The 27045-nt window shown below is 39.2% G+C and overlaps 1 protein-coding gene across 16 annotated transcripts in view; it reads right to left on the bottom strand.

Annotated features, from left to right (window-relative positions):
• The window catches only part of PLCH2 (phospholipase C eta 2), a 483181-nt gene that overhangs the window by 121702 nt on the left and 334434 nt on the right, over positions 1-27045 (bottom strand). For 15 of the 16 annotated variants that reach the window (XM_072155952.1, XM_072155961.1, XM_072155951.1 and 12 more), the window contains 2 exons: positions 7168-7314; positions 66-311 (listed from right to left, as the gene is read on the bottom strand). In XM_072155952.1, the coding sequence (XP_072012053.1) occupies positions 66-311; positions 7168-7314 (393 nt within the window). Of the gene's footprint in view, positions 1-65; positions 312-7167; positions 7315-21871; positions 21889-27045 lie in introns of those variants that run through there. The other variant, XM_072155958.1, reaches the window with a different exon arrangement.

Consider the following 27045-nt stretch of genomic DNA (forward strand, 5'->3'; position numbering starts at 1 on the left):
GAAGTGCAGTCCAAACTAGCCATGCAAGATAACAGTTCCAGTACTTCTAGTTTGCAGAAAAGGATATTGGTCCCGGGTTCGTTGACGCTTAGAGAGACTATCTTCATCACTGATACCTGCCATCAGGTATTTCAAACCAGTTATCCATGTCCGAGCTTCTTCACCACTTGAGGACACCAAATCCAGAGACTCCATGTGATCTCCATAGTAGATACTGAAACAACAGTTGGGGTCAAAGCTGCCATCTGCATAACGCTGGAAGATCTCGGACTGTTTCCCCTCACACACCTCCTGGATGGTGTCAATTGATACTAAAAGAAAATATAAAAAAAAGATTAAAAAAAAGATACATGGAGGATATAAAAAATTATAAACATTCAAGTCATATTGGCCAACATGTCCAGGCTTTGTATCCACAAAAGGTCTCACCTTCGAGACTTCTCAAGTCTTTTGTAAGAACGAAGTGATATTATGACCACTGCTACGTTTACTTCTATGCATGTGTATGCTCACTACTATTATACATACATCGTTTAGGGCCTTTAGTGTGATAACAGCCATCTCATACCCATACCAGCTCCAACTTTTTGTTAAATATTTATATATTGATAACCTTTTACTATGTTCTGAATTGCAACTGTACAACTATGAAAATTTTGATAAAAAACACAGACATCTGATTTATGACAAGACATATATGACTCAAACTCTCTAATATAATAGCTGTCCAACAAAAGCCCAAGGCCCTTCCTTCATTCTGCTTATCAAATCATAAAAGGACAACTTAGGAGAAAATCATACCTCAAACCCAGAAGCAAGAACAGTGTATGGGATATAATTTCCCCTCAGATCTGAGAAGGGAGCACATAAATCCAATATAGAGAGAAACAAAACAAAGTCTATTCTGCTCCTCCATCGATCACTGTACTGGGCGTGCTGGCACTCAGCTAGTAAGAATGGCTGTATTCTTCTAGATCGCTCCATTACTTCATTAGATCATCCATTTGTGATCATTAATTTCTCATTACAACCAGTAAAGCTGTTCAGAAGTACAGATAGAAATTCTCTGTCATCTCCCTTAACACTGGTGCAGGAAGAAAATGAGAATGTGTAGAAAACCAGTCAAGTCGGTTCAATTAAGGTCCATGTGCCTTTTATGTAGGCAAATCAAATCCAAGGATTAGATAAGTGTGAGGTCCCTGGTGGTGTGATATTGCACATGTGTGACTGACGCTCCTTTCATTTCTATGGGGCTGATGGACAAGGTCAGGTTTAGCTTTTAAATTAACAGCCCCATTTGCATTTGGTACAAAGGCCAGAAATGCACAAATCCCAGGCCGTGTGATGAATTCCACGGACCAACCACAGTGAAATATAAGCAGGGAAGAAGGGACACCTTGTGTCATATGCCACTACAGTACTGAAACTCATGTCTCTGACACAGAGTTCAGTCCATAAAACTCTACCAGCACATGTTCTGGCATTCCCAGTCTGACCATGTTTGTGTGTCTCTGGTCTAACTGTGGTAAAACCTCTCTAAATAAAACCCTTTTTCTACCTCCACCAAGTCCAACTCTTGCATCTCCACAGAACTTGGAACACCTTTCCTGAGCAATTTGTGTTATAGTATTTTTATTAGGCCCTCTATGATCATTGGGTGTTGAAACAACCAAAAATGTTTGGATGAAGATTTCCTTGGATGAAGAGAGTTCGATTTTTTGAAGGTGACTGAATATCATCTTCAAACAACCCAGACCTACAAATCTAACAATTATATAATTAGAGGCTTTGAAGGATCTATCTCCAGCATGATTCCATCCGTACCATGCTATTGGTGTAATTTTCTGCACAAAAAGCACCAACTAAATCACAGGTTTTTGGCTTGAGAAAGGCCGTGTAGTGTGTGACCAAACAGTCAGCACTATAGTTTTTATTTACACCGTTGCCTTGGATTCCATCATTATCTAAATCAATAGATGCAACACATCCCCATGATCTAAATGGACAATGGGTCATATTTTCTGCTGAATACATTACATGGATAACAGGTCCTGCTGAGCTCTAATCTTTTCATGTATCCATCACATCATAATGAGGACATTCAAAAGAATTTGAATATAAGAGAATTAGTTCATAACACTCTCCATGTAGAACTACTGTCTCTTACTCACGGACAACATAATAAGGTCAAGAGTAGATACAAAAATATATATATTGGTTTCCATTTCTGTTCATCTTGTACCACTCATCTCATGATATGTGTAGCCAAGAGGAAATGTAACACAGGACACATCCATGCAAATAAGAAGGCTGAAGGTATTGACATCATCCATGTAATATTTTATATAACAGATCATTATGGCCTTAGGTAACCTCAGACAAATGGAATAAGTGAATTTTACTGTCCCATCAGGAGTTTATTTTCTTTTCTTTATTCAACCAATAAAATAATCCAGTAGGCAATAATTGTTTCCTCTTACATTTCAATAATTGGTCAACTTTCCACCACAACACATTTTGAAAAGTGATTTTTTTTTTTTAATGTACAGGCAGTCCCCTACTTAAGAACACCCGACTTACAGACGACCTGAACCCTAGTTACAAACGGACCTCAGGATATTGGTAATTTACTGTACTTTTGCCCTCGGCTACAATAAACATCTGTAACAGTTATCAAGGTGTCTGCAATTAAGATTAATTGTTAATCCCAATTCTTATGACAATCCAACATTTTTAAAATCCAATTGTCACAGAGACCAAAAAAAATTTAGCTGGAGTTACAATTATAAAATATACAGTTCCGACTTACATACAAATTCAACTTAAGAACAAACCTCCAGAACCTCTCTTGTACCTAACCCAGGGACTGGAATGTACAGGGGAATCTTTAAAAAGTTTTATTCACTGAACCTGATGATATACAATCTCAGCTAAGGCTGGATTAACACAACAATAAAACTTCCATTTTGTGGTTACATTAACATACTACAGCTCAAGGCCATGTCTAAAGACCCAAAGCAGGTTCTAGGATGACATAACTATGGACCATTGAGATGAGATTTGCAGCTATAATGTGGCCTGTGTTATTTACATATTATGGCTGCATGTATCACACTAACAAGGTTTCCAAGGCTTTCCAGAACAGACACACTCCTCCTTGAGCTCTACAAGACTTCATTCTTCTGTGTACAATACTGTCCAAGCAAAAAGACAAAGACAATCTAGTAGTACACACCACAGCACGACTATGACAATGCCAGAATAAAAGAGCACCGCAAAGAGAAATGCGCTCAAAGACAACATGAACCCCTGGGAGGAAGCCGGTGGGGAGGAAAAAAACATGTCCGCAGTAATGTAATGACTGCATCTTGTCAGAGACTAGCAATATAACAGGGAGCTGCCCTTCTCCATCACAAGACATGCCAACATTGACACTGATAAACCGAGAAGAAACAGAACCCTGGAGGACAAGGTCAGGCAGAAGCAAAGTGCGCAAAATCAATACGTTTAGGAAGTGATTGATGTGACTGAGCCCTACTCATCCTCAAAACTTCATCTTTTATCTTTATTTTCATGCTTGTATATGTTGTATTGATTGTATTGATTGAGCATCCACATATTACTGGGGTAAGCCTAACGTTTTGCTTAAAAGGTAATAAACTAAAACCATTGCAACCCAAAAAGCATATTACAGGAAAGTTTTAAGGGTGAATTTACAGGTACTGAAGAAAAATTGAAGGAGTTCTTGGACTGGACTGAAACAAATCTTCAGTGTTTTATTAGGTTACATTAAAAGAGTGACTACATAAATGCAGACAAGCCGACTTGCTTTGGGTGAAAAAACACTGTTAGTCATAGCATAGTAATGTAAGAATATAATATGTATTGGAAGAGAGAGGGGAAGTACTGGCTGTCATGTGATTGGAAGGGGAAACTCCCACGTAGTAAGGACTGTTTAATGAAAAACACCGATGAGGTTCTAAACAGGGACTGCAGTGTGAATACAAACATAGGCTGCAGAACACAAAACACCAAACACTCTTATATAATAGCATATACAATACACCATACGGTTCTTTTTTTTTTATAATAGAGCTGTGATATGATCATCCCAGCAGGATTTATATATAGAAACAATAACACACGTTGTGATAACAGTGACTATTAGTCATATAAACGGGAAAATTTGATTCTTGATTTTAAAATGGTGAGCACTTTGGATCTAGAAATTAGATCCTATAATAAATAACAAATTTAAATAACCACATTTAGAATAAATGAAATTTAATACACCAAGTAAAAGCTGCAAGGACGGTGTGCGATATGTATTAATTCGTCTAGAAAATAAAATGATCTCAGAGGATGGAGTCTAATAGGACAAAAACTAATTTGTTGGAATGAAAAAATATACATATGCTTCACACAGACATCTGCCCGCCATACCGTATCACGGCAGGTATGTGTCGGCACCGGGGAGAGGAGTAGAGGGGAAGTAGGGGGGAACGCCGCTCCCCACTGCCCCACTCCATAGTAATATATGGTGCAAGGCGCCGTATTCCGGCAACAGATATCTTCTCCCGGCTGTGGTGCGGTACAGTGCCGCATGTGTGCAGCACCGCACCACTCCCATAAGGCGTTGTGCGCCCATTGCCAGCTATGGGGGACGTATATACACCATATATACGTCCACCGTACGTTTGTGTGAATGTAGCCTTAGTCAGATATAAAGAATACATGAAAAAATTTACAAGACATCCGAAGTTATGATGTTTGTATAACATGTCAGAATTTCTTTTCTGGATAGAGAAAAATGTGCTCAGTCAAAAAGACCTAAAGTTATGATATAAATTTTAAAAAATAGCCCTATATTCATAGAAGAATTTTTCCTTAGGAATAAGGAAGAATAATATATAATAATAAAATAATATACTGTAAAACACAGTATTCATAGAATAATTGTTTCAATAATTCTTCTGTAAATACAGATTGTCATAACTTTAGCTACATTTTCTGTATCTAGAAAATAATTTTGACATGTTAATCAAACATCGTAACTTCTCATAATCATGCATAATTTTCTTGTACGTATTCTTTATGTCAAAATCATGTATATTTTTCATCCCAACAAATAAGTTTTTGGGCCATTATATCCCCAGAGGGCCATAGATTTCAGGACCCATCACTACACGGACATGTATTACTAGCCACATGTCTTAAACTGCAATTTCCAAAGAAACACCCTTAAATGGTCACAGTTTATAAAAAGTATCAATAGAATTAATGCAACTGTGGAATATTATGGGCAGCACGGTGGCTCAGCGGGCAGCACTTCTGAGGGTTCAAGTCCCATCCAGGTAAACATCTGCAAAGAGTTTGTACGTTCTCTCCGTGTTTGCGTGGGTTTCCTTCGGGTCCTCCGGTTTCCTCCCACACTCCAAAACATACTGGTAGATTGATTAGATTGTGAGCCTCATTGGGGACAGGGACCGATTTTGCAAGCTCTGTGCAGCGCTGTGTAATCTGTGTGTGCTATATAAATAATTTTTTTTACTACACAGAGAACGGCACTGTTTGCTTCTCGTTCCATTTTCAGTGATAGCTGATATTGGGTACTGAGAACAGCTGATCTTCTAGGGCTGTTGACTGTTGAACCTCCACCAGTCTGATGCTGAGGACCTTTCTTTAGGATAGGCTATCAATATTTTTAGCCCTTAGAACCCTTTAAATATAAAAAATTCCTATTCTTCAAACACCTGAAATTGAGGTCCCACAATTTACATATTAAACTCTTAAAAAGGAACATAATTGTAGCTGTTGTAATTAATTGTCACTACATGTTCCTTACGCTTGATAATATTAGCTTTAGCTACAGAAATATTGTGTTATTTGTGGACATAATTATGTATTGTAAAGCGTGTTTTAGACCTGGTGATGGAACGAGAAGGGGAAAGGGCAGCAGAGGTCTCAGAGGAAAAGCCATCACAGTAACTAGAAGCAGTGAGAACATATTACAGCCCAAACCCTATCCTACACCCTAGCTTCACTATTTCTCCACATAAAGGAATTGGTAAAATTATTTTTTTTTTTTATTATTATTTTTCTGTATAGGGGGGCACATAATACAAGGATATGTAGATGAGATAAAGAGGTAAAGTCATGTGAGACTGTAAGGGATGCCAAGGTAGTGTGTAATTAAAGAGAATTTCAGCTTTCAAAGTGCAACCTAATTGTGATGAACTATAGGACCAAATTCAGTTAGTTGAAAACATAGTTGAGAAGTGGATCTTTCTATGTCGCTCCCATTCCTCGTCTTTAACTGATCTTTTCTAAAGAACACAGAATAATAATTCTTAACTATAGAATGAAACCAAAGGCATGTGCTAAGTGCTATAGGTAAAGCATAAAAAGAATTACAGACAGTAACCAGTATTTTATAATTGTAGCTCCAGACAACATTTTTTTGTATCTCTGACAATTGGATTTTTAAAATTTTGTGCTGTCAAGTATCATCAAAAAACTTCATTTCAGACACCTTATAGCTGATCATTGCAATCTGGGCCTAAAGTAACATCCAGAGAGCTTCACCAAAGGTCACAGGGGGCACAGGGGTCTGTCTGTAACTAGGGGTTGTCTAAGTCAAATGTCCTTAAAGGGCATCTACAACCAGGATGAAGGATTGTATGCAAATGAGCCTGAGGGGCTCCAGGCTCCAAAGGTGTTATTGGAATCTGGAGCCCCTCATGCTCATTTGCATACAGTCTTTCATCCTGGTGGTAGATGGCCTTTATGTCCGGGACCACCTGTATAGCAATTTAAACTTTTTCCCATCTTAATTACAATGGTATAAAGTAATTTTACAGAATTTAGAACTTGAACAGAGTTAAAAATGTATGTACCAGCTAATACCTCCCTTTAAGGTCCTTTCTTGTTAGTAGAAGCCCTTAAAACAATGAAGATTACAGAAAAATACACATATTCTGCAGACTAACATTGATACACCTGCATTATACAGAATGCTTACCCTCCATTTTTCTCACCGTCAGATTCTATAACATTTAAGTCTAAGTTTTAGGTTATAAAATTTGTAACTGAACTTTTAGGGAAAATATCAGACATGTAAAGAGAAGTCATTTGACATTTAGTTTAGAAGAACATATGTATTCTTACTCTTGGCTTTTTCATTCTTCCTTGAAGGTCTCCACCGTATACAAGATTTGTGCTCATCCAGATAGTAGAAACGAACCAACCCTTTGGAGCTACCTCGCAGTTTGATCATCTGAGTACCGGCTTGCATAGAACTCATACATCTTTCCACTGCAAGACAAAAAGCATCATATTACTAGATCAGAAAATACATACACAATAGAGAGGTCTAATGATGGAAGACAATGGTTATCATTGTATACTCTTGGTAACATCTGTAACCCTTACATTTTAACCATACTGTGTAAAAGGCTGAATTCACATGGACAAATGCCAGGTGGGCACACGTCGGGCACGCTGGAGAGGATGACAGGTGAACGCTGCTCACCCCTCTCCCTAGTAAATAATGCCACATGGCCGTTCTTACGGCTGAAGATAAAGCATGCTCTTTTTTTCTGCCACAGCACCCATTGTGATCAATGTATCGAACTTGGGCGCCATAGACGCCTATAGGGGATGTATATCTGGTTGCAAAATTGCCTCCAGGTATTTATACCTCCCTCATCCATCCATGTGAATGCACCCTAATGCCCAAGTCAAAATTGGTGGTAAACCATAATGGCAAGTCATTCTGTACTCAACATCTTCATTTTATACAAGTACTTGTAAGTACTGTAGTAAGCAGACAATGAGCTACACAATCCAGTCAGTCAACCTGAGGATGGGATTGAGGGTGAAACCACTGTCAGGTTTGGATTCAAAAGCGGGCACTTTGTTTTTATTAAAAAAAGATTAGCAACATTACAAAATAAAATAAAAAATTAAACCCTTCCCCTTCAAAAACTATATCCTATAGAGTGCACCAAATGTTCTATAGGCACATTATACCGTGTCCCTCACATCACATAAGTGTTATACGACCCCATAATTGTATGCACAGCAGCCATAACAACTGAACTGGAATCAAAGTAGAGGCTATAACATTTCATCTGGATGCTGAGCCAAAAGGTGTCCATCTATAGCTTAAAACACGGTTTGTGGTTACTTTTTCCCCAAAATAATTTCTATAAAATGTCAAGACTCTTGGAAAAGTGTGTTATGGGTTTATCAATTCTCTTCATGCCCAATATTCAGTCCATGAGTGATCGGTTTTATTCCACAGGTCCATTCACTTTCATATGTTAATTGGATCTGTGGTTCTGGTGTCCAATCTTGAGGACTATGAGGAAGGTATAAAGATGAAACATGAGCCGTACATATCCCATTGCAAAGATGCTGGTGTTAAAGACCGCTATAAACAAATTTACTCTCTCCTTGTCAACCGGTACAAATACAGTACAAATTCTCTAGAGGAATAGGATGCCAAATCAATGAGTAAGGAGTGGTAACCCCATTCTGATTTCACCCTGGGCATCATGATATTTAGTAAAAACCTGCTGCAACCACTGAACAAAAACATATGAATAAGGCTCATTGCCGAAACACACATGCATAAGGGCTTCTTCCAAGAGACCTGGTTCTACATTACTCAAGATTTCCTTGGATGCTCCTGATGAAAGCTACAGATCCTACTTTTTGTCACTGGATGTGTCCATAGTGCTTCAGGATTTGTCCATTCAGCATGAATGGGACAACAGCGTAGAGTAAAAAAATGTCTATGAATTGCTACAGTATAAATTCTGGACTTCAACAAATACTATTAACTATGCCGCTCCCTCTTCTTAATTGAAATACAAATTACGGTAGATAAATAATATAAACCTCAACGAGATGTAAATTTATGCCGGTTTCGCATGACTGCTTTAATCTCTTCTATGTGTACAGATGTATGAAAACACTGTTGCTTGATGTGCCAAAGCCTCAGTAGGTCGCTGAAGAATCACAGCTTTCAGCTCTTGGCTGAAAACTTCACATATCGGAGCCAATGCGGTGTTGCTCTAAATCGGAGATGGGGGTGCGGAGGTGGGGGGTGCTCTTAGCTCGGCTTAACAGCAGTCTGGCTTCATGGACTCAGTAGGGAAGCGCAAAATTATAAATGTATTTCACCCCCCAACCAGATCAAGGAAGATAATTCATTATGTTGCAAAGTTTTCAATTCATTAGAAGTGAAAGCTCCTCACAATGGTGGGTGCGTTCCATCTGTGCAGCGAGCATTCATCCTGACAGCAAGTTACAAAAAGGCGAAACATTGTGTACGAGAAATACTATACAGGTTATCGTGTTATACACTTCTTGTCTACATTCGGCACCGTCAACATGACAACGAAAGACTACTATTATATATAGCCATGCAGATCGTGTAAAATAGAACAATTTGGAGGCAAAGTAAAGAAATAAATCAATTAACTTTAAATACAAACTATACCAATCCCATATGGATTTACCCTAAGAGGTACTTAGTTGAAATTGGGGAGAAATCATACTGAATGTTGAATTTTTCTCTGCTCTAAAACACGGGATGTGGTCAGTCCGAGGATTATGGACCACGTACTGGCAGACCAACCACAGGACTTCAGGACAACCACTGAGGACAGGACTCCTAGGATCATATACATGATGCCAGGAGCCCCTTCTTCCCTGCAAATGAGATTACAGCTTCAAAACTGTAATCATGAATCAAATACCACCAAGTCCTCTGCATTGTGGGCGGTCCACGAAATCTAGCCAGTACACGGTCCATGATTCAGGGGTTGACCAGTTGAAAATAAATGCAAAGCTTAGAAGCATTAGGGTTTATCTATCTTTTTTTCGGTTATATTTGTGACGTTCGTGGGTGAGATTCTTAGGCGACTTTCTTTTTGTGCATATTTTGCAACACCTTGTACTGCATAGAATCTCGGATCTTGAAGTCTCGAGGAGGCATGTAGCAGTTATCTTCACTCAAGATGAGAAGATAAAAAGGTGAGGAAGAAAAAAAAATATACCAATGGGGAGGGGGTGAATGCGTGCAAAATTATGTAATAGAATGGTGAATGGGAAGTAAGGGCTTCCAGAATCTTCTATGTTATTTTAAATCCACAGAGCCATACAAAGCTTCATTATCCCGGGAACTTTACTGGAAGGGATTGGGGGGGTTCCTTAAAAAAATAATATAATAGTGAAGCCATTAATATGTAACCAATCTAATATTTTTCACACAACAAACCAGCACGATTGTTTATTTATTAAACTGAGTTCTGATAATATACAGGATAAAATACTTAAGGTTTTATAGAGTCTATTCAAATGTCAGGTTGGCCAGAAACACACTTCCTGAGCACCAGGAGGACTCTTCGGTTACTTATGGCTCATTTATACGGCCGTCTGGGGGGGGGGGGGATGTACAAGCGGCCGCATATATGTCCCCATAGACAGCAATGGCGGCCTGGCGGTGGTGCCACCGATCTGCGCTGTACATCGCAAAAAGATAGAGCATGCGAGTGTGTGGCCGTGCGCTGCCGTTTTCTATTTTCTCTCCAGCACACGGCGGTATGCCCTGTGTGTGAATGTACCCTTAGGTGGAGTTGCTGACTCGACAACACTCCTGATAACCTTGTGTCACAAGCCCCAACTGTCCTCTGCACCGTTCTTGTATTGGGGAGAGGTGAGACAGACAAAAACATTAATCTTTGAGACATCCAGAGTACAAAAGACGCAAATAAATTAATTCAATGTGTCAAAAAGTCCCCAGATATCGGCTTTGTTCTCCTCTGAATTATAGCAAAGGTGTTCTGCATACTGTCTCGAGGTGTTAAATTTATAAGGCTTCACTGTGACTGCATTAGATGGAATATATTACAAGAAAGTGAAGCTGCCACATTTATATGAATGCAGAAACCTCATTCCCAACACATTGGGTAAAAAAAAAAAAAAATAGGAGCTCAGGTACGAAAACTTATACTGAGAAACTGTATGAACCTTTAAAGACACAGAGGCCTACAAAAGAGACGCTTAAGTGTAAAAAAAAAAAATCTTGATTTAAACACAGGGGTTAATCTCCTTCTGATAAGTTCCAATTTGGGTTGGAGGATTGTAGTTCAACTTGATGCACTGGTGTGCAAGATCTCTTTACTGTACTGCTATACAGCTACTCCTCTCCGCTATGAGTCACTTCCGTAGCAGGCTTCTGCTATAATATTGCAGCAGTTATTCAAGTGGGAGGGGCTGTGCTGTTTACACAGATCTCCAGGGCCAATACCTAGCACAGTCTCCGTTTTGTTTGAATATTACTGCGGTTACTCAATGTGGAGGGGCTGTGCTCTGTTCAGTGAGGATATCTCACACACCAGTGCCGCAGAGCACTTCAAGTCCTAGATAATATGAATCCATTTTTCACAGTCCTGCTGCTACTATCAGCAAGACTGCGACTTAAAACACTTGCTCCTGCTTTATACGGTTAAAATTTCTGGCAGATTTAAAAAAGAGGGGATAGAGGAAAATGTCCTGGGATATTTTATTTTTTTGTCCATTTTCTATGTTTGGTGTTCTTTTAAATTACCCTTCAACAAACTTTAAATCAATAGTCAAGTGAATAAAATCAACTTTAGAATATATTCATTTTACCAAATAACAATACTTCTTATTTTGGTTATTTTTTTACTTCCTACATAGATTTTAACTATGAACTCCCTTTTGAATTTTCTCTTGCTAGCAAGACAGACAGAAGCTCACCAAGGTATTGCTTTACATAGAAAGTCTTTGGAGAAGGGAGCAGTCACAGCAGCTAGCTCTCCACCCAGAAGCAATATCACATATAGATACTATTAGAAAATGAAGATTAGATGTCACAAATGACCAGAAACAGCATTGCTCTTTATGTACATAAATTGGACGATCAGTTTCTGGAAGTTTGTTGAAAGGTTATGTACTTTTCAATAAGTTATATGGGTAGCAGACATATACCCTATACGTGTATATTTTAGAACCCCCAGTGACAATGCCTAAAGGTTAATGACTTGGTTATCACATAGCACCAGATGTCCACACAACCCATTTTAACCATATAATAAACTGGAGAACCACTGCAGAAAAATATTAAATGAAATGCTACAAAGACACATGTTTAATTCTGAGCACCAGAGCCAAGCACATAACTACAGGAGATAGTGAACAGATGTCGCCGGCAACACAAAATATAGTGGGCGTCAGAAAATGCATCAATCCAATTTGCACTTCAAGTAGAGCTCCATTTATATAAAAAAAATATAAATAAATTACATGGAAATCAGGAAGGGAGAAGGGAAATATGCAGCTTTCAGATTGGATAGTAAAAAGGTTCCATCTTCAATCATGCAATGTGTATATGGGGAGGTACGATATAAACAGGTTTCTATCTGCTGTATAATTAAAAGGTTATTGTAATATTGTTTCATTGCCTTTTATTGTGGTCACACAAAACTTCTTTTCTAGTATAGCTAATACAAACATAAAAAGGCAACATAAAAGCATAATACTAAACATATAAATAATGTATCTCTTTATTGATGAGCCTTTTACATTCTACTTCCCATCACTTTTACCTCCAAATCCTTCATTACAGAAAAATGTGTCTGTTCAGTTCTAAACCCGATCGGTTTGCCAGTAAATATCCATTTAAATTCCTCATGAAATAGTAATGCTGGAAGTCGGATAATTCCTCTATTACAGACTCAAGATTCCGGACTCAAGATTCCCAAAACCAAACTTCTCTGGGTTTAACTCAATGGCAGTTGCTGAAATTTTAGCCACATTCTAATATAAGAATTTTAAAAGGTTTTTTTTTAAAAAACAAAGTTTGCAGTTCGGTCTCCGAGTGCATAGGGCTGAACTGCAATAACAAACATAGCTGGTGTTGTGCTTCTTAAAAAGGTAACGGAAGAGATTGTGCCGCTCATAAAAAATTTGATATCGCTTTGACCAGAAAATCCTGGACAGCTAAAGTTTCATACTTTAGGGAATGATACATAATTGCTCTAGCGCCATTGATATTCTAAGAGACTCCAATATTGGCAGCACTTCCCTCCATCTATGTAGTCAACATTTCAAATGGAACCATATGGTTGTACTGTGGCCAGGAAAGCTAGGTAGACAGGTAGCATCTGCAAAGCTTTCCTGAGCTGAAACAAGTCAGAGCTATGAGACATTAAAAGAAATAATAAGGTAAAACAGCAGAAGGTTATTAAAACCACATTCTGGAGAACTTCACCATGCCAGCTGTTAAAAGAATGACTCGTCTCAAAAGACTGAATCTCCCTTCTTTTCCTCCAGACACCACTGTACTGGCATGTACTGTAACTATTTTAATATCTAAATACAGAAGATAATAAACTCCTTTAAACAAATTCATATTATGAAAACAATTGAGAGATCGTCTCCTCTCGATGAGCTGAGCAATAGATTTCAGAGTGTAAAATTCTAATATTAAGAGAAGCTGCAGAAATTGGAGCCTATTTAATAATATTGCTCTTTTAGCAGGAATAATGTGTGTTCATTTAAACTCACTTTATTGACACTTTTAGGAGTTTAAAGTAACCTCCGACCCAGGACAGACTATACCTTAGGTATGAATGGTCAAAATAGTTAGTTGCCCTACTTTAGAGTGTCTCCATTGCCTTAGTCACCTCCACTATTAGATTCTCAGTGTAAGATGTCCATTGTCCCAGTTCAGGGCAGTGTGGGAAGGTCTGTGACTTATGCTATATTCACACGACTGTTGCCCGCCGTACCGTAGCACGGCGGGCACACGGCAGTGCCGGGGAGAGGAGGGGGAGAGAGCCACTCATCCCGCCCCTCTCCATAGCCTAACATAGAGTCCGGCGCTGTATTCCGTTGAAAGATAGGAAATGTCCGCATGTGTGCTGCACCGTCCCGCTCCTGCACAGCTCTGTGAGGCCATTGCGATGTATCTGGGACATATATATGTTGGCCATATATACGTCCCCCATACGTTTGTGTGACTTTTGCCTTAGACTGATTGAACAAGAGAGAGTTGGTTCTGACAATCTCATTCCAATTGTCTGTGAGACTTACCAAGCCAAATGTAGAACTTCTGAACTAAACATAATTTTTAGTTCAGTTCCGCAGAAAACAAATATCAAACTAATGGCTCTACTGGTGGCATATGGACTTTGAAATGAGATGTAAACTGGTTTTATGAAGCCAAGGAGGTGGAGAGTTTAACACCTAAGTCAAGATCTTCCTGCCTCAGAATGCCACTGTTAGAAATTTTTATCCAGGGCACCAACAACCCTTCTACAGTTGTAAGGTGATCTCCAAATTAGTTGTGAGGGAAAACAAAATGTCGGCCAGGGATGAGTATAACAGAAAGACACACACACACCGGTCATAAAACTGCACTCAAATCACTCTTTATTCCAGGCGTGAAGCCGTGTGTATAGAAAACAGAAAAGCTTTGCAGAGGGCGTGAACATGTTATAAAATACTGAAATGCTATAAGTTAGCTTGAATATACCAGAAACACCCTTAAGCTGCTTTTCTGAAAATGTTGATCAACTCTATGCATCATTTCTTCTAGAGACCTTCTTCTCAATGGAACAGGGTCTTCATCACTAAATGTAGTATAAAGGTTCTCTAGTCGTCAAAACAAGTGCAGACGCTGAAGTAAGAACAGAATAACAGAAGTCAAGGACAAACAGTCAGATGGCTGACAGTGAACAAGATGGTGTCTGGAGAGAAATATGGCATCTCTCACACGCCTTCACTGTAATTGATGGTCCTTCTTCCATGTAAAATATTGACGAGAATTCCTGAAATCTGCACGCGATGTCAAAAACAGGGAGGAGTTCAGAGGTGGGAAGAGCTTGACTTCAGTGTTAAACTCTCTGATCCCTTGACTTTACACAACCAAATTACAACTCACTTCAAAGTTGATTTTCTGGATGATGCCATCACATTGGGTCATGAAAGAAACATGATGTAGGAACTGCTCAGCTGCTTGACAACATACTGGTAATAGTTTATTAGGCCAAGTTCTTTAAAGTTTACTAGGTTTGTCTTTAAAGCTACTGGATCCCAATGCAAAATCTGAACTGCCTATAATGTATCAATGATGCCATATGGGCCCCTAAGGATCACGAGCCTGGGTGCAAGTACCACCCCTACATTCCTTCAAGTTGGATGCAGAATGTTAGCAAATTTGAAAAAAAAAAAAAAAACAGAACAACAACATATCTCGTGAGATTCTTGGTGAGAAAATTCTGGCACCATCCAGTGACCTTTGGATAGAGCAGCTTAACATATTGAAATGTTTTCTTTACAGATGATAATCAAACTTTAAGTGCAGGAAAAATGAACTGAATGACTCCAAATCTCTGCTAAAACTAAGGAATAGTCCTTAAACGACTCTGTGGTTTCATAACACTTAAAATTTACATGCACTTGGCAACAATAAACTGAAATCAATAAAAGTAAAAAGCTTTGCCAGGTGACATATGAACGAGAATTTTTTACAGCTTGTTTTGCTTTGTAAATTTATGTGTATGCGGCTTATTAGATCCCAGCGTGATGGAGTATTATTCAGTATAACAGGGGGGGGGGAGATGGGTAAACCCAGCTCTACACTTTTTCCTCATCTCTGTCAGGCAACATAATGGCAACTAAACCACAGATGGAAACAGATCTCGCAGTCAATAACATTTTTGCAAAACAGAAATACTACAGATTAATTTCCAGACATCTTTGGGAAAGTGAATACAAAATACATTATAAAGGACAACCCTCACCTGTGAATCACAGCACACACGTCACTTATGGGGAATAGTTGGTGTCTGGTCGTAATACATTTTTTTCATAAAAAATGCCTTACTGTACTAGACTTCAACCACTGTGGTCATAGTTCATTATGTGTTTGTATAATCATAGGACATGGTTGATCTACGTTTTTCTTTATCCCTCAACAGAGATAAGCAGACACAAACTTTAATTTGGGGTCCAGGTGCATTCCACCAGGGCTAGTTGATAGGGGCATCAATATGTTGGCTCGGCTGCATGGCCGGCAAGATGTTCAGGTCACGTCGGATGCAACCGAACCCCAGACCTGAACTTAAAAGGGTATTCCCACGAAGACGAGTATCTTATATGTACTCAGCACAACAAAATAACACATTCTCTAATTCACTGTTATTAACAAAAATACAGCATTTCACAGATATAATTCCAATCTGTCTCTATCAGTCCTGGTGTACACAATTTCAGATGCACCTAGACACGACCCTGTAACTTCTGACTTAGGGTCAGAAGTAACTTAGTAAACAGATAAAGAGCAGACGTGGCTGGATTTAAACATATAAAAGTTTCGGCACCCAAAGCATGAGGTATACACCTAATAAAAGAAACATACTGTAAACCTTAACCGCTTTGGTTGGGTTTGACCCCCATTGACCCCACAAAAACGGGTCAACAATTGGTGGAGTGGCAGCTCGAGCACTTGTAATTGTAATTGTCAAGGACAGTGCTTGCCATCACCGGCACTCCCACTCCTCATCTATGATAGTGCCAGAGATAACCAAGACAAGTTCCTCTTTAAGAAGGTTAGTGAAAATGATTCTGTACAACCTGAGAACAAAGCCATGAAATAAATAAAAGTTAAAGAAATTTTAGTTGTCAACACTGTCAGTAGGGACGTTAATCAACTAGTTTTCTGATTTTGTCCATATTTGGCTGGATGTTGACAGAAGCTCAGGCTTAACCATCTTCTTTTCCGAATGCAAACAAGGTAAGGGAGAGGGAAAATCCTGGCCCAGCTAGTTATCTGCTCCTAGGACACAGAGAGCAGATCTTATAGATTTCCTATTTTTTTTCTGAAATATGAAATACAGATGAATGGAGTAAGATATGGGATATCTTTACAGTGTGATGTGTGTAATGAACCCATAGGCACAATGCAAAAAGATTTCTGTAATATGCCAGCCAGTAATGAGCATATAAAGGGAGATTATGATGTACCGGCGTATGATGAAGCTCCACCCCTCTCCCCAACAGCAGAAGTTTAGACCTCATATTATATCCGCCAGCCAGCATGGCAGGTGGACAAAACTACCCCAGGTCTGACCTGGTGTATTTTTGACTAAAGATCTGCGAACATGCAGTGGTGAGATTTTCAAAGAGCGTGCTGGGATGGGGCAGGAACATGCCAACACACTTTTTGAAAATCTTAAAACGGAATGTTCGCAGATCTTTACTTAAAACCATGCCATGTCGGATCTGGGGTAGTTTTGTCCACCTGCCATGCTGCCCACCCACTCCACAGGTGGCTGCACCAATTAACGCCCCCTCCACGCCCACATGGTGTGAAGGAAGTGTAGTCACCAGAATAAATGTCAATTTCTTGCAGTGCATAGAAGCACTGATAAATGTCCCCGATAGGGTCGGTTTTCTGGACACTATAAAATGAATGCATAGCATACAGATTCATATGGCCTAAGCTTTGACAAAAATGTATATAACCTTAATCACATAAATCAAATCTAGTGAAGAAAAAAAAATACTTAAAATATGAAGAGGTTTAATCTAATTGAATCTTCGGTTTAAGTATCTTCGCTGTATTTTGGACATTTTTCCGTTTGTTTAATAATAGGAGGTCATTTGCATTAGAAAAGAGAACAAAATATAAAAAGATAATTCAATGACTGCATTAGGGAATAAATATTCTTCAAATTTATTTCCCTTTTTATTGTTCTTAAGAGCATTTGTATACAAAGCAGATGATAACAATTACCTCCAAGAGAATTTTGGACACACATAATATTAGAACAAGGACTACCCTATCTCTGCTCACAGTGCACTCGTAACCTAGATTTTCAAGGTAACACAACCTATTTATAGCCTGTAGTAGTATCCTCGGCAGAGATAATTGTGCATTAATGAGGTAAAGGTCTGCTAGTTCACGATTCCTTAGAGGAAAGTCAAAATTGGCCCTTTTACATCATCTTCCAATACATCATCTTCTATTCGTCGCTTTTAATGGAAAATCAATTATGCATGTATAAACTTTTTGCCAGTTTTTTTTTTTTAAATTAATGGTTAAAAAAAAGAAAAACTATAAAACCCATTCTGAAATTGTTCTCCAACTTCATTATAGAATTTATAGCCATTTCAGATACTTTTTCTCACAGTAGTCACTGCCCTTCTTCTAGAGAAACATGGAAACAGTTACCAATAAAACATTTGGAGAAATTTATGACCCTCAAAAGTGTTTTAACCTGCCGATACAATCTTGCTTAGGTCTTTTGCAGTCCTAGATTTGTGGTGGGTTTGATCAGTATCCCTATGGATCAGCTGCAACCAATAAACAGAGAATGTAATAGCAGACAGCTCCATTCTTAGCAAGGGCATAACTAGGAAAGGCTGGGCCCCATGGTGGACTTCCCCATAAAATATGTTATACATATTTGTACACACATGTTTATACAATCACACACATGTATAAACTTTTGCTCATATACATTCATGTATTCAGGTCATACATACACATTTATGCACTCATATATACACTCATACATACCACATATATAAATATTTGCACACTCATACATTATATACACAAGTACAGTATATAAACATCAAATACAAACACACAAAGTATATACACATCATATACTTATATAATGTGCAGCAACAGTGTATCTGGTGCGGTAGCTGGGCCCCCTGACACTGTGGGCCCCATAGCAAGGGTTATGCTTGCTACCCCTGTTGTCATGCCCCTGGTTTTTAGTATAGTGGCTGACCCGAGTCGCTGCAGATGAACTCCTATTCTTTGCAAAGAAGTTTTTCATATTTTTAGGATAAACGGCATCCTCAGCCAAAGTTGTGCTAAGCTGCAGGAGAGGCAGATACATCTGTATACCAGTACATTTAACTAGTAAGGCGCAGACATTAGCTGGAATATAAGCCTGGAAGCTATCTGCAGGCACCTCTGTTTTTGGATTGCTGCAACGGAGGTTCATTAAACTTTTATAACTTGGACAGAACAACAACTGGCTTACAGCAGCTACTAATATAACAGTTCAATAATATAGCAGTGTAGAAAGCGGGTAGGGGGAAGGTGTGGAAAAAATGGTGTACAAGATTTTTAAGCGAGACAGTTACTGCATTGATTTTAGTCTTCAATCAAAGTCATTAGTTGAGCTAGAGCCAGGCAGTTTGCGCCATCAATTTCCCAGTTTGCGCCCAATTTCTTCTAAATTGGGCTAGTAACACATTTAACTAACCCACTTATTTGGGGAAATAAAAACAGTTTGTACATCTACTGCAAAACTTGGGACCACAGTGGTTCTACTGATATTAATCATCCAGTACTTATGGCCTAATACAGAGAATAGGTTGGGACTTGAAATAAAATCTCTGTAAAACGTTACATGGGATAGACATTTTTTAAAGGGTTGACCATTTTCAGAAACAAACTGGGCACAGGAAGTGATGTACCTAAAACCACAAACACGGCTGTACCTATCTGCTGAATCACCTACTGCTGCCTCACATGTTCTCCATCATTTGTTGACTTGCCTTAACGTCAATGGAACATGGCTCCGGCAACCAACACTGGTCAGGTCCCATTCTAGCGGAGACCAAATAAACAAACAGTGGAGTAAGAAGTGGAGACTGAGTAATGCAGTGATGAGGGATATGGCTCTGTTAGTTTCTATTTTAGCCCCTATTCAGCTGGGCCTACATCCTCTTTAAAATTTTATTGGCCAACACCATAACGAGACCCAAAACCGACCCACTGAACAAGTAATAGATTTTGGGAGCTATATCAATAATAAGGTAAATCAGTAACATTAAAATATTTAACGTGAAAAAAAATTCCCTTTAAGAGTGACCCATTTACATAGCACTGCTTTATGGCAGGTGTCTCATCTGCTGTATTATCTCAGGCGTCATTTGCTTTTGGCATTGTTTTGTATTCCCGGCAGCTTGTGGTAGGCCCGACTCCAACATTTTAATCACCTTACAGTATAATTTTCAGCTACCCCTACTAGGAAATAAACAAGGGCATGGCAAGATGAAAACATGAGGCATGGGGCCTGGAGACAATATAGAGAAAGTTTATCATTTAGGTAAAATTACAGAATTCTTTTACTGAATTTGATACCATACTTTTATATAGCCACTCTATATTTTGGGTAGAAATGGATCCCAAATAAAGAAATATCTGTCAAATATATATTTGACAGATTTCTCAACAATATTCCCAGGCAAACAAGCATAACACAAGTTAAAATTTAATCTAATGCTTTATAAGCTGAATGATTTTTGAATGGGTTTCAACTGGTCACAAAACAAAGACTGTTAGTATGTTTATACCAACCCTACAAGCAACATGCGGTTCTACGGTTTGCAATATTTAGTCCACTTGACCACAAGTTCTGGGTATTTGGGTTCTAGAATACTTTTGTAATTTGTATACTGAAATGTCTATCCTGGAATCATACTCCTACACTGCTGATCCATAGGAAGATTAAAAAAAAAAAAAAAACATAAGACTGATGCGGATTAATAGTCCACATAGATCCCCGAAGATCCTAAATTCCATAATGTGATATTTTTACTTTCAAAGAAGGCATTTGGATCTTTCAAACTTGTGTAGTGTATCAAGCATCACAATAATCTGCAGCAGCAAGTTCTATAGCTTCACTGAATCCCCATCTACTGTTGAACCCCCATTAATGTCAATGTTGAAAAAGCCTTTGCTTGCAACTGAGAGGATCTCTCTAGTTATTGTTCTCACACCGTTTCACTTTCTGAACTTGCATTTCATGCAGGGTCAAGTTGGCCCACCAGAGGATCCTCCGGTGGGCAGGTCTGAGGGGGGGTGGGAGCAGCAGAAGATAACCAAAATACATGGTAACCCAATTAAAATTACTTGACAACAATTACTTGGGATGACAAAATATTATAAAATATTTTAAAGTATAGATGAGTGGACCAGATGTTTCCATTCAGGGGGGTTTGGCCCACACAACCCGAACATATTTCCGGCTGAACAGCCAATTTGGCAAATTGATGTCCCTAGCTACTAGTCGTGGCTAGAATTGGCTAGGGGGACACCCCTGACCAATCATAACTATAGCTAGTTTCTACGGGCATCAATTTGCCATATTGGCTGTTCAGCCGGAAATATTTCAGGGTTGTGGGGGGCGAATCCCAGGAGCCCCCCGATCATGTCCCTGTCCCAGTGGTGGCAGACATTGAAGAAATAGGTCTTATATACCTGTCTCTGCTTTAATCTGCAATTTAATAATCCTGGAACCTGAACTTTATGTTAGTAATATGTAATTTAACTGCAGGGGCTCCGGGGGTGTGCACTCGCCTGACCGGGTACTGAGAGCCAAGGCTACTCCACGCCCCAGAGTTTTTCATATTTCTAAAATAAAGTATTTAACAAGTTAGGTTAGGTTCCAGGATTATTAAATTACAGATTAGGGCAGAAGCAGGCAGGAGGAATCTACCATCAGGTTTACTTCTGATTCCTCATGGTAGGTTTCCTTTAAGGTATTTTTGCAACCCTCATGGTTGCAACATTGTGGACCACCCTTGACGTGAAGGACTAAAGAACATTTAAGAATAGAAAATGAAATAATGTAACAATCGCTTTCAAAACTTTTCAAACTATTATCTCATAGAATTCACATTATTCTATCTACAGCAGATGAAACAATCCGTCAGGAATTTATCCTCCATAAAAATTTACAGTCCACACTCGTATACGAGACAAGCAAAGCTCTATATTCCCTATGAAGCAGTTGCTTACTTTCTTTTATTGGTCATTTCGCATAATCTGAATTCGTCAGACATCATCATTGCAGACTTGGTTAAATCTGTGAATAGATAAATGTGTAAAGGAGCTCAGATCATATTTAAATGTGTTCTCTGGAAGCCAATAACAGCAAGAGGTGAAAAACCTGCACCATTATAGTAGTCATTTGGGAATCTAACCTCCCTGTGCTTCCAGCAGTTTTGCATGATGCATGCAGTAATAATCAACAACCCCATAGTAAGAGGAGCCTGGGATTATCCTAGAGGAATAAGATATCAAAGTTATAGAAATAAAATATATACTCGGTGGAGGCAACACCGCCAAAGAAAATTATACCGCCAAATACAAGGATTTTTACTTTCTCTGTAACGTAACCTCTAACATGTAGATGGACTGCAAAAATGTATTACAATATATTAAAAAAAAATGTATTCAGAGATTAAAGCCCATGAGCGAGTTTGGCCCGAGAAACTCATTCCGTGCACTAGTAAAACTTTTCGGATGGAATCTAGAATCTCTGAATTGACTTCACCGAATATGTTTACTGATTCTTGGTTCAGTCCCGGAAATCCCACAACCGCATGGAGTTAGCTTCTTGGACCGAATTTCATACATGGACAATGTACTTCATCATACCCAGGCTGTGAACCAGGATCAGATCACATCCTCAAGACAAGTGCCATCTCACTGGCATATTGATGGAGTTGTGCAATTATTTGGTCATCAATATCAAGCTGTTAAGAACTTGAAAACCGGTAGCCCTAAAAAGCAGCAGAGGTAGGCATGAACTAGCACCCCTCCATATACTGGGCAGGGGGCTGGGAAAGTACAGAAAGCTCAATCCATTTAAAATTCTATGGAATGGAGCTTGGAATAATTTTCCTGTCCACTACAACGTTACATTCCTGTAAAACTCTTTTAAAAACTTTATTGCGCAGATTAGGTAGAACAATTTCACTCCTTACCCAGGTCTATGGCCTCTCATCTAACATAATAAGTACCTTACATTATACTTGAAAAAATTGATTTATCTATTTTGTAAGATGCTTTGACTAGAGTTACATTTTAGTTTGCCTTTTTGACACTGTGGAAAACCTGAAAAGCATATTCCTTACTCAAACTTATCAGGTCATCATTGCAATTGGCAAGGGCCATGGGATTATTGTCAGTCCCATTGACAAAATTCCACTCACCTCCTCAATTGTGATGATTGGAAGAAACCTGATAAAGTTCCCTTTGTGCACTCCATACCCTAGGGTCCTGCAAGAGGCACAACCCAACTTTTCTCTTTTTCCCTACAGCGTCCCTTTAATGAGTGAAGCAAAGGAGATAACACTTGAACAACTAATTAGATTTGTTTGCACCAATCATGTCCTTTGGCATAATCCGTTTTACTTATCAACAGAACGTAATTCATCATGAGGTTTTTAGGCAAAATGAGAGCGGTTCACAAATTATGCTCAGAAAATCTCTTTAGCTGTGGATTTTTCTCTATCAATGTGGAGCATGCTAGTCAAGCCAACTGAGAAGCCAAATACTCATTAATCCAATCAATATCAATAAAGCTAAAGCCCCTGTGATTACAACCTGACCTACTTGTCGAGTCTCTTCCTTTCTAATGGGTTTTCAAATTAAAGTTTAGCTTAAACTGCTCCAGTTTGGCATTCTCTTAAAAAAAAAAAAACTAAAGAAAGTGGGCTAAAGATTGCTTATTATTAACCACCGTGCATTACACTAAAGCCACTGTCACAATATATGAACACTTTATTCCTGCATGGATTCTAGAGGCTCTCTTAGGTTTGGTACAGTGGGTATGGAAAGTATTCAGACCCCATTAAATTTGTCATTCTTTGTATGATTGCAGACAATTGGTAAGACGAAAAAAAGTTCTTTTTTTGCTCATTAATATACACTCCGAACCTCAGAAAAAAACAGAAATGTAGGAAATATCTAATGGTCATAAGTATTCAGACCTTTACCTCAGTATTGGAGTATAAGAACATTTTGAGCTTGTATAGCTATGAGTCTTCCTGGGAATGATGCTACAATTTCACACCTGGATTTGGGGATTCTCTGCTATTCTTCATTGCAGATCCTCCCCAGTTCCCTCAGGTTGGATGGTGATCCATTTTCAAGTCTCTCGATGGATTCACAATTGGGTTTAGGTCCAGGCTCTGCCTGGGCCAGTCAGGAATGGTCACAGATGTTCTGAAGCCACCGATTTGATATTTTAGCTGTGTGCTTAGGGTCATTGTCTTGTTGGAAGGTGAACCTTTGGCCCAGAGAGCACTGCCTCCAGGATATCTCTATACTTGGCCACATTCATCTTTCCTTCTATTTCAACTAGTTATCTTGTCCCTCCCCCTGTAGCATGATGCTGCCACCACCATGTGTCACTGCTGGGATTGTATTTGGCAGGGGATGAGCAGTGGCTGGTTTTCCCAACACTTAATCCACATAGTCTAAGGCCCGTTCCACACTTGCGAGTGTGATGCGATGAACTTGCATCACACTCGCAACGCATGCTGCCGGGAACGCACGGCCCGAACGCTGCACCGCGGGAGTGAACTGACATGCTGAGTTCACTCCCGCGGTGCAGCGTTCGGGCCGTGCGTTCCCGGCAGCATGCGTTGTGAGTGTGATGCGAGTTCATCGCATCACACTCGCAAGTGTGAAACGGGCCTAAGAGTCCTTAATTATTTTTTTTTTGCAAACTGTATGCAGGCTTTCACATGTATTGCACTAAAAAGAGGCTTCCATCAGCGCACACTGCCATAATGCCCCGGCTGGTGGAGGGCTGCAGTGATTGGAGAAAGTTCCACAAAGTCGCCTATCTCCCGAGCTCAGCCACAGTGATCTTGGGGTTTTTCTTTACCTCTCTTACCAAAGCTCTTCTTCTCAGGATTGCCAAGTTTGGCTGGATGTCCAGCTCGAGGAAGAGTTGTGGTCCTCTCAAACTTCTTCCATTTAAGGATTATGGAGGTGACAGTGCTCTTATGAACCTTTAGTGCTGAAGAAATTCTTTTGTAACCTTGCCACAATTCTGTCTCCGAGTTGCTTGGGCAGTACCTTAGACCTCATGATTCATATTTGCTCTAACATACACAGTGAGGTCTTTCCTAATCAAGTTCAATCAGTTTAATTAAATACTACTGGACTCCAAAGAAGGAGTAGAAGCATCTCAAGGAGTATCAGAATAAATGAACAGTATGGGTCTGAATACTAATGTCCATGTATTTTTTCTACATTAGCAAAAACATTTACATTTTTTTTCTGTCAAGATGGGGTGCAGAGTGTACATTAGAGTGCAAAAAAAGAGCTTTTTGATCTTACCAGTTGGCTAGAATGAAAGAATAAAAAATTTAACGGGTTCCGAATACTTTCCGTATCCCTTGTAAATTGGGAAGGAGCATTGAAAACTTCTGAGGGAATGTACTGTAACAAAGAGAGATCTCTATACAATACTCTTGCCTAGGTGAAGAGTTATATACTGTAAACATGGCATAAAACTGGATTGGAAATAGGGAAAAACTGAAGGGTGCTACTGCAAGTAGTTGACACAAGTGCCCCAGAAGACTAGCCCATTTCATGGAACCCAATCAGCCAATCCAACATAGTCCAGGGATATCCAAGTCTGTGCACCATATTTCCAACCTCTCTCTACTTATCCATTTACAACACCATTGCACCTGTCTTGACCCTTGCCCATTAACATTTAACATTGTACTTGCACTGCCCCAACTTTGGCTCATTTTCTGACTTCTGCAAGTCTCTGCCTCTTCCTCTGCAATGAAATATTTCTTCTTGAACCATGTAGTTCAGCTGGCCTTAAATAGACAGTTTCTGAGCTACTAAATGATTCAGACTGTGTTGAATCGGAGTTCTTTGGGCCCATCCATGTAGGCTTCCTCTTGTATCCCTGGCATCCAGTATTATATTAGCGACTGGGCTCACCGGAGGATCTTCTGGTGGCCAGGTCCAACATAGAGAAAAGTCCTCTGTACGAGGGTTAAATGGCGAATACCAGGGGCCACATAATGATCTCACCAGTAGCAAAAAATTAAACAATATTCTATAAAAACCCACAACAAAACCCCTTGGGACACACATAGGATATCCTCACAAAAAAACAGTACAATTTTATACAAAATTGCTGTAAAATGATAGTGTCTTGAACAATTGACCATCTTGGGAATCATATCTAAATATTTTCTTCAAGAGCACAGGGTAAAAAAAGGTGCATGTCATTTATGCTGTAACATAAGCTTAAATTAAATTGTATATGAACAGGAAGAAATGGATATTAAGTCCTTCATTAATATGCAATATAGAAAGCTATTACACAGGGCTTATATTTCCAAACCTCACAAGGTTTGGAGCATGTTTTCCGAAACTTGTCCTAAATGTGACCAAAAAGCCACTAATCAGTACCTCTGCCTCTGGAAATGCCCCCAGAAAATGCCTTCTGGAACGAGATAAATACATTTGTACTCTCACACATCTTTGGCATGGAAGATGCTGAGCGGATAATTCCAATCCGTTCAGTTAAACTCCTCTTTCTCATATCAGCCACAGTGTGCAAAAAACTATTCTGCAGATGGATATCCACTTGCTCTCCAACGAAAGTACAATTTTTACAAAAACTAACATTTGTTTTTAGAATGGCATGGATAGATGCAGCCTTCCAGAAGGAAAAAATAAGTGCAGGGGATCTTCATAATGTGGAAGCCTTTATCAACATACTACAAACATGGATCAAGATCAAGCTGCAATCCTGTTTTCAATACACTACATGGTATTTAGGGTGACAATTATGAGATGACCCACCAATGAAAATAAGTATGGATAAGTATGGAGTGGATGGTGGTTCAGACGCAAGCTGGGAGTAGTGGTCAAGTGTAGCCCCCCACACCCTCCCTATTCTCAAATTTCCATTCATGTTCTTTCCTTGATGGTTCTCTAAATCTCCAGTTTACTTACAATTGTACAATCTGGAACCCAGAGCTGGACTAAAAAAACTTTGGGAAGACATCTGCCTCACGTTGACCTGGCAACACAGGATGCAGAGTACATTGTTTTGTCACCCCGATTTCTCCCTCCTTTCCAACCAGATGTCTAGCTCACCCCATCACCCCTAACCCTAGCCCTTTTCCACTTGGTTTATGTAT

This window comes from Engystomops pustulosus, chromosome 6 (genome assembly GCF_040894005.1).
Source record: "Engystomops pustulosus chromosome 6, aEngPut4.maternal, whole genome shotgun sequence".
In the NCBI taxonomy this organism is placed as follows: domain Eukaryota; kingdom Metazoa; phylum Chordata; class Amphibia; order Anura; family Leptodactylidae; genus Engystomops; species Engystomops pustulosus.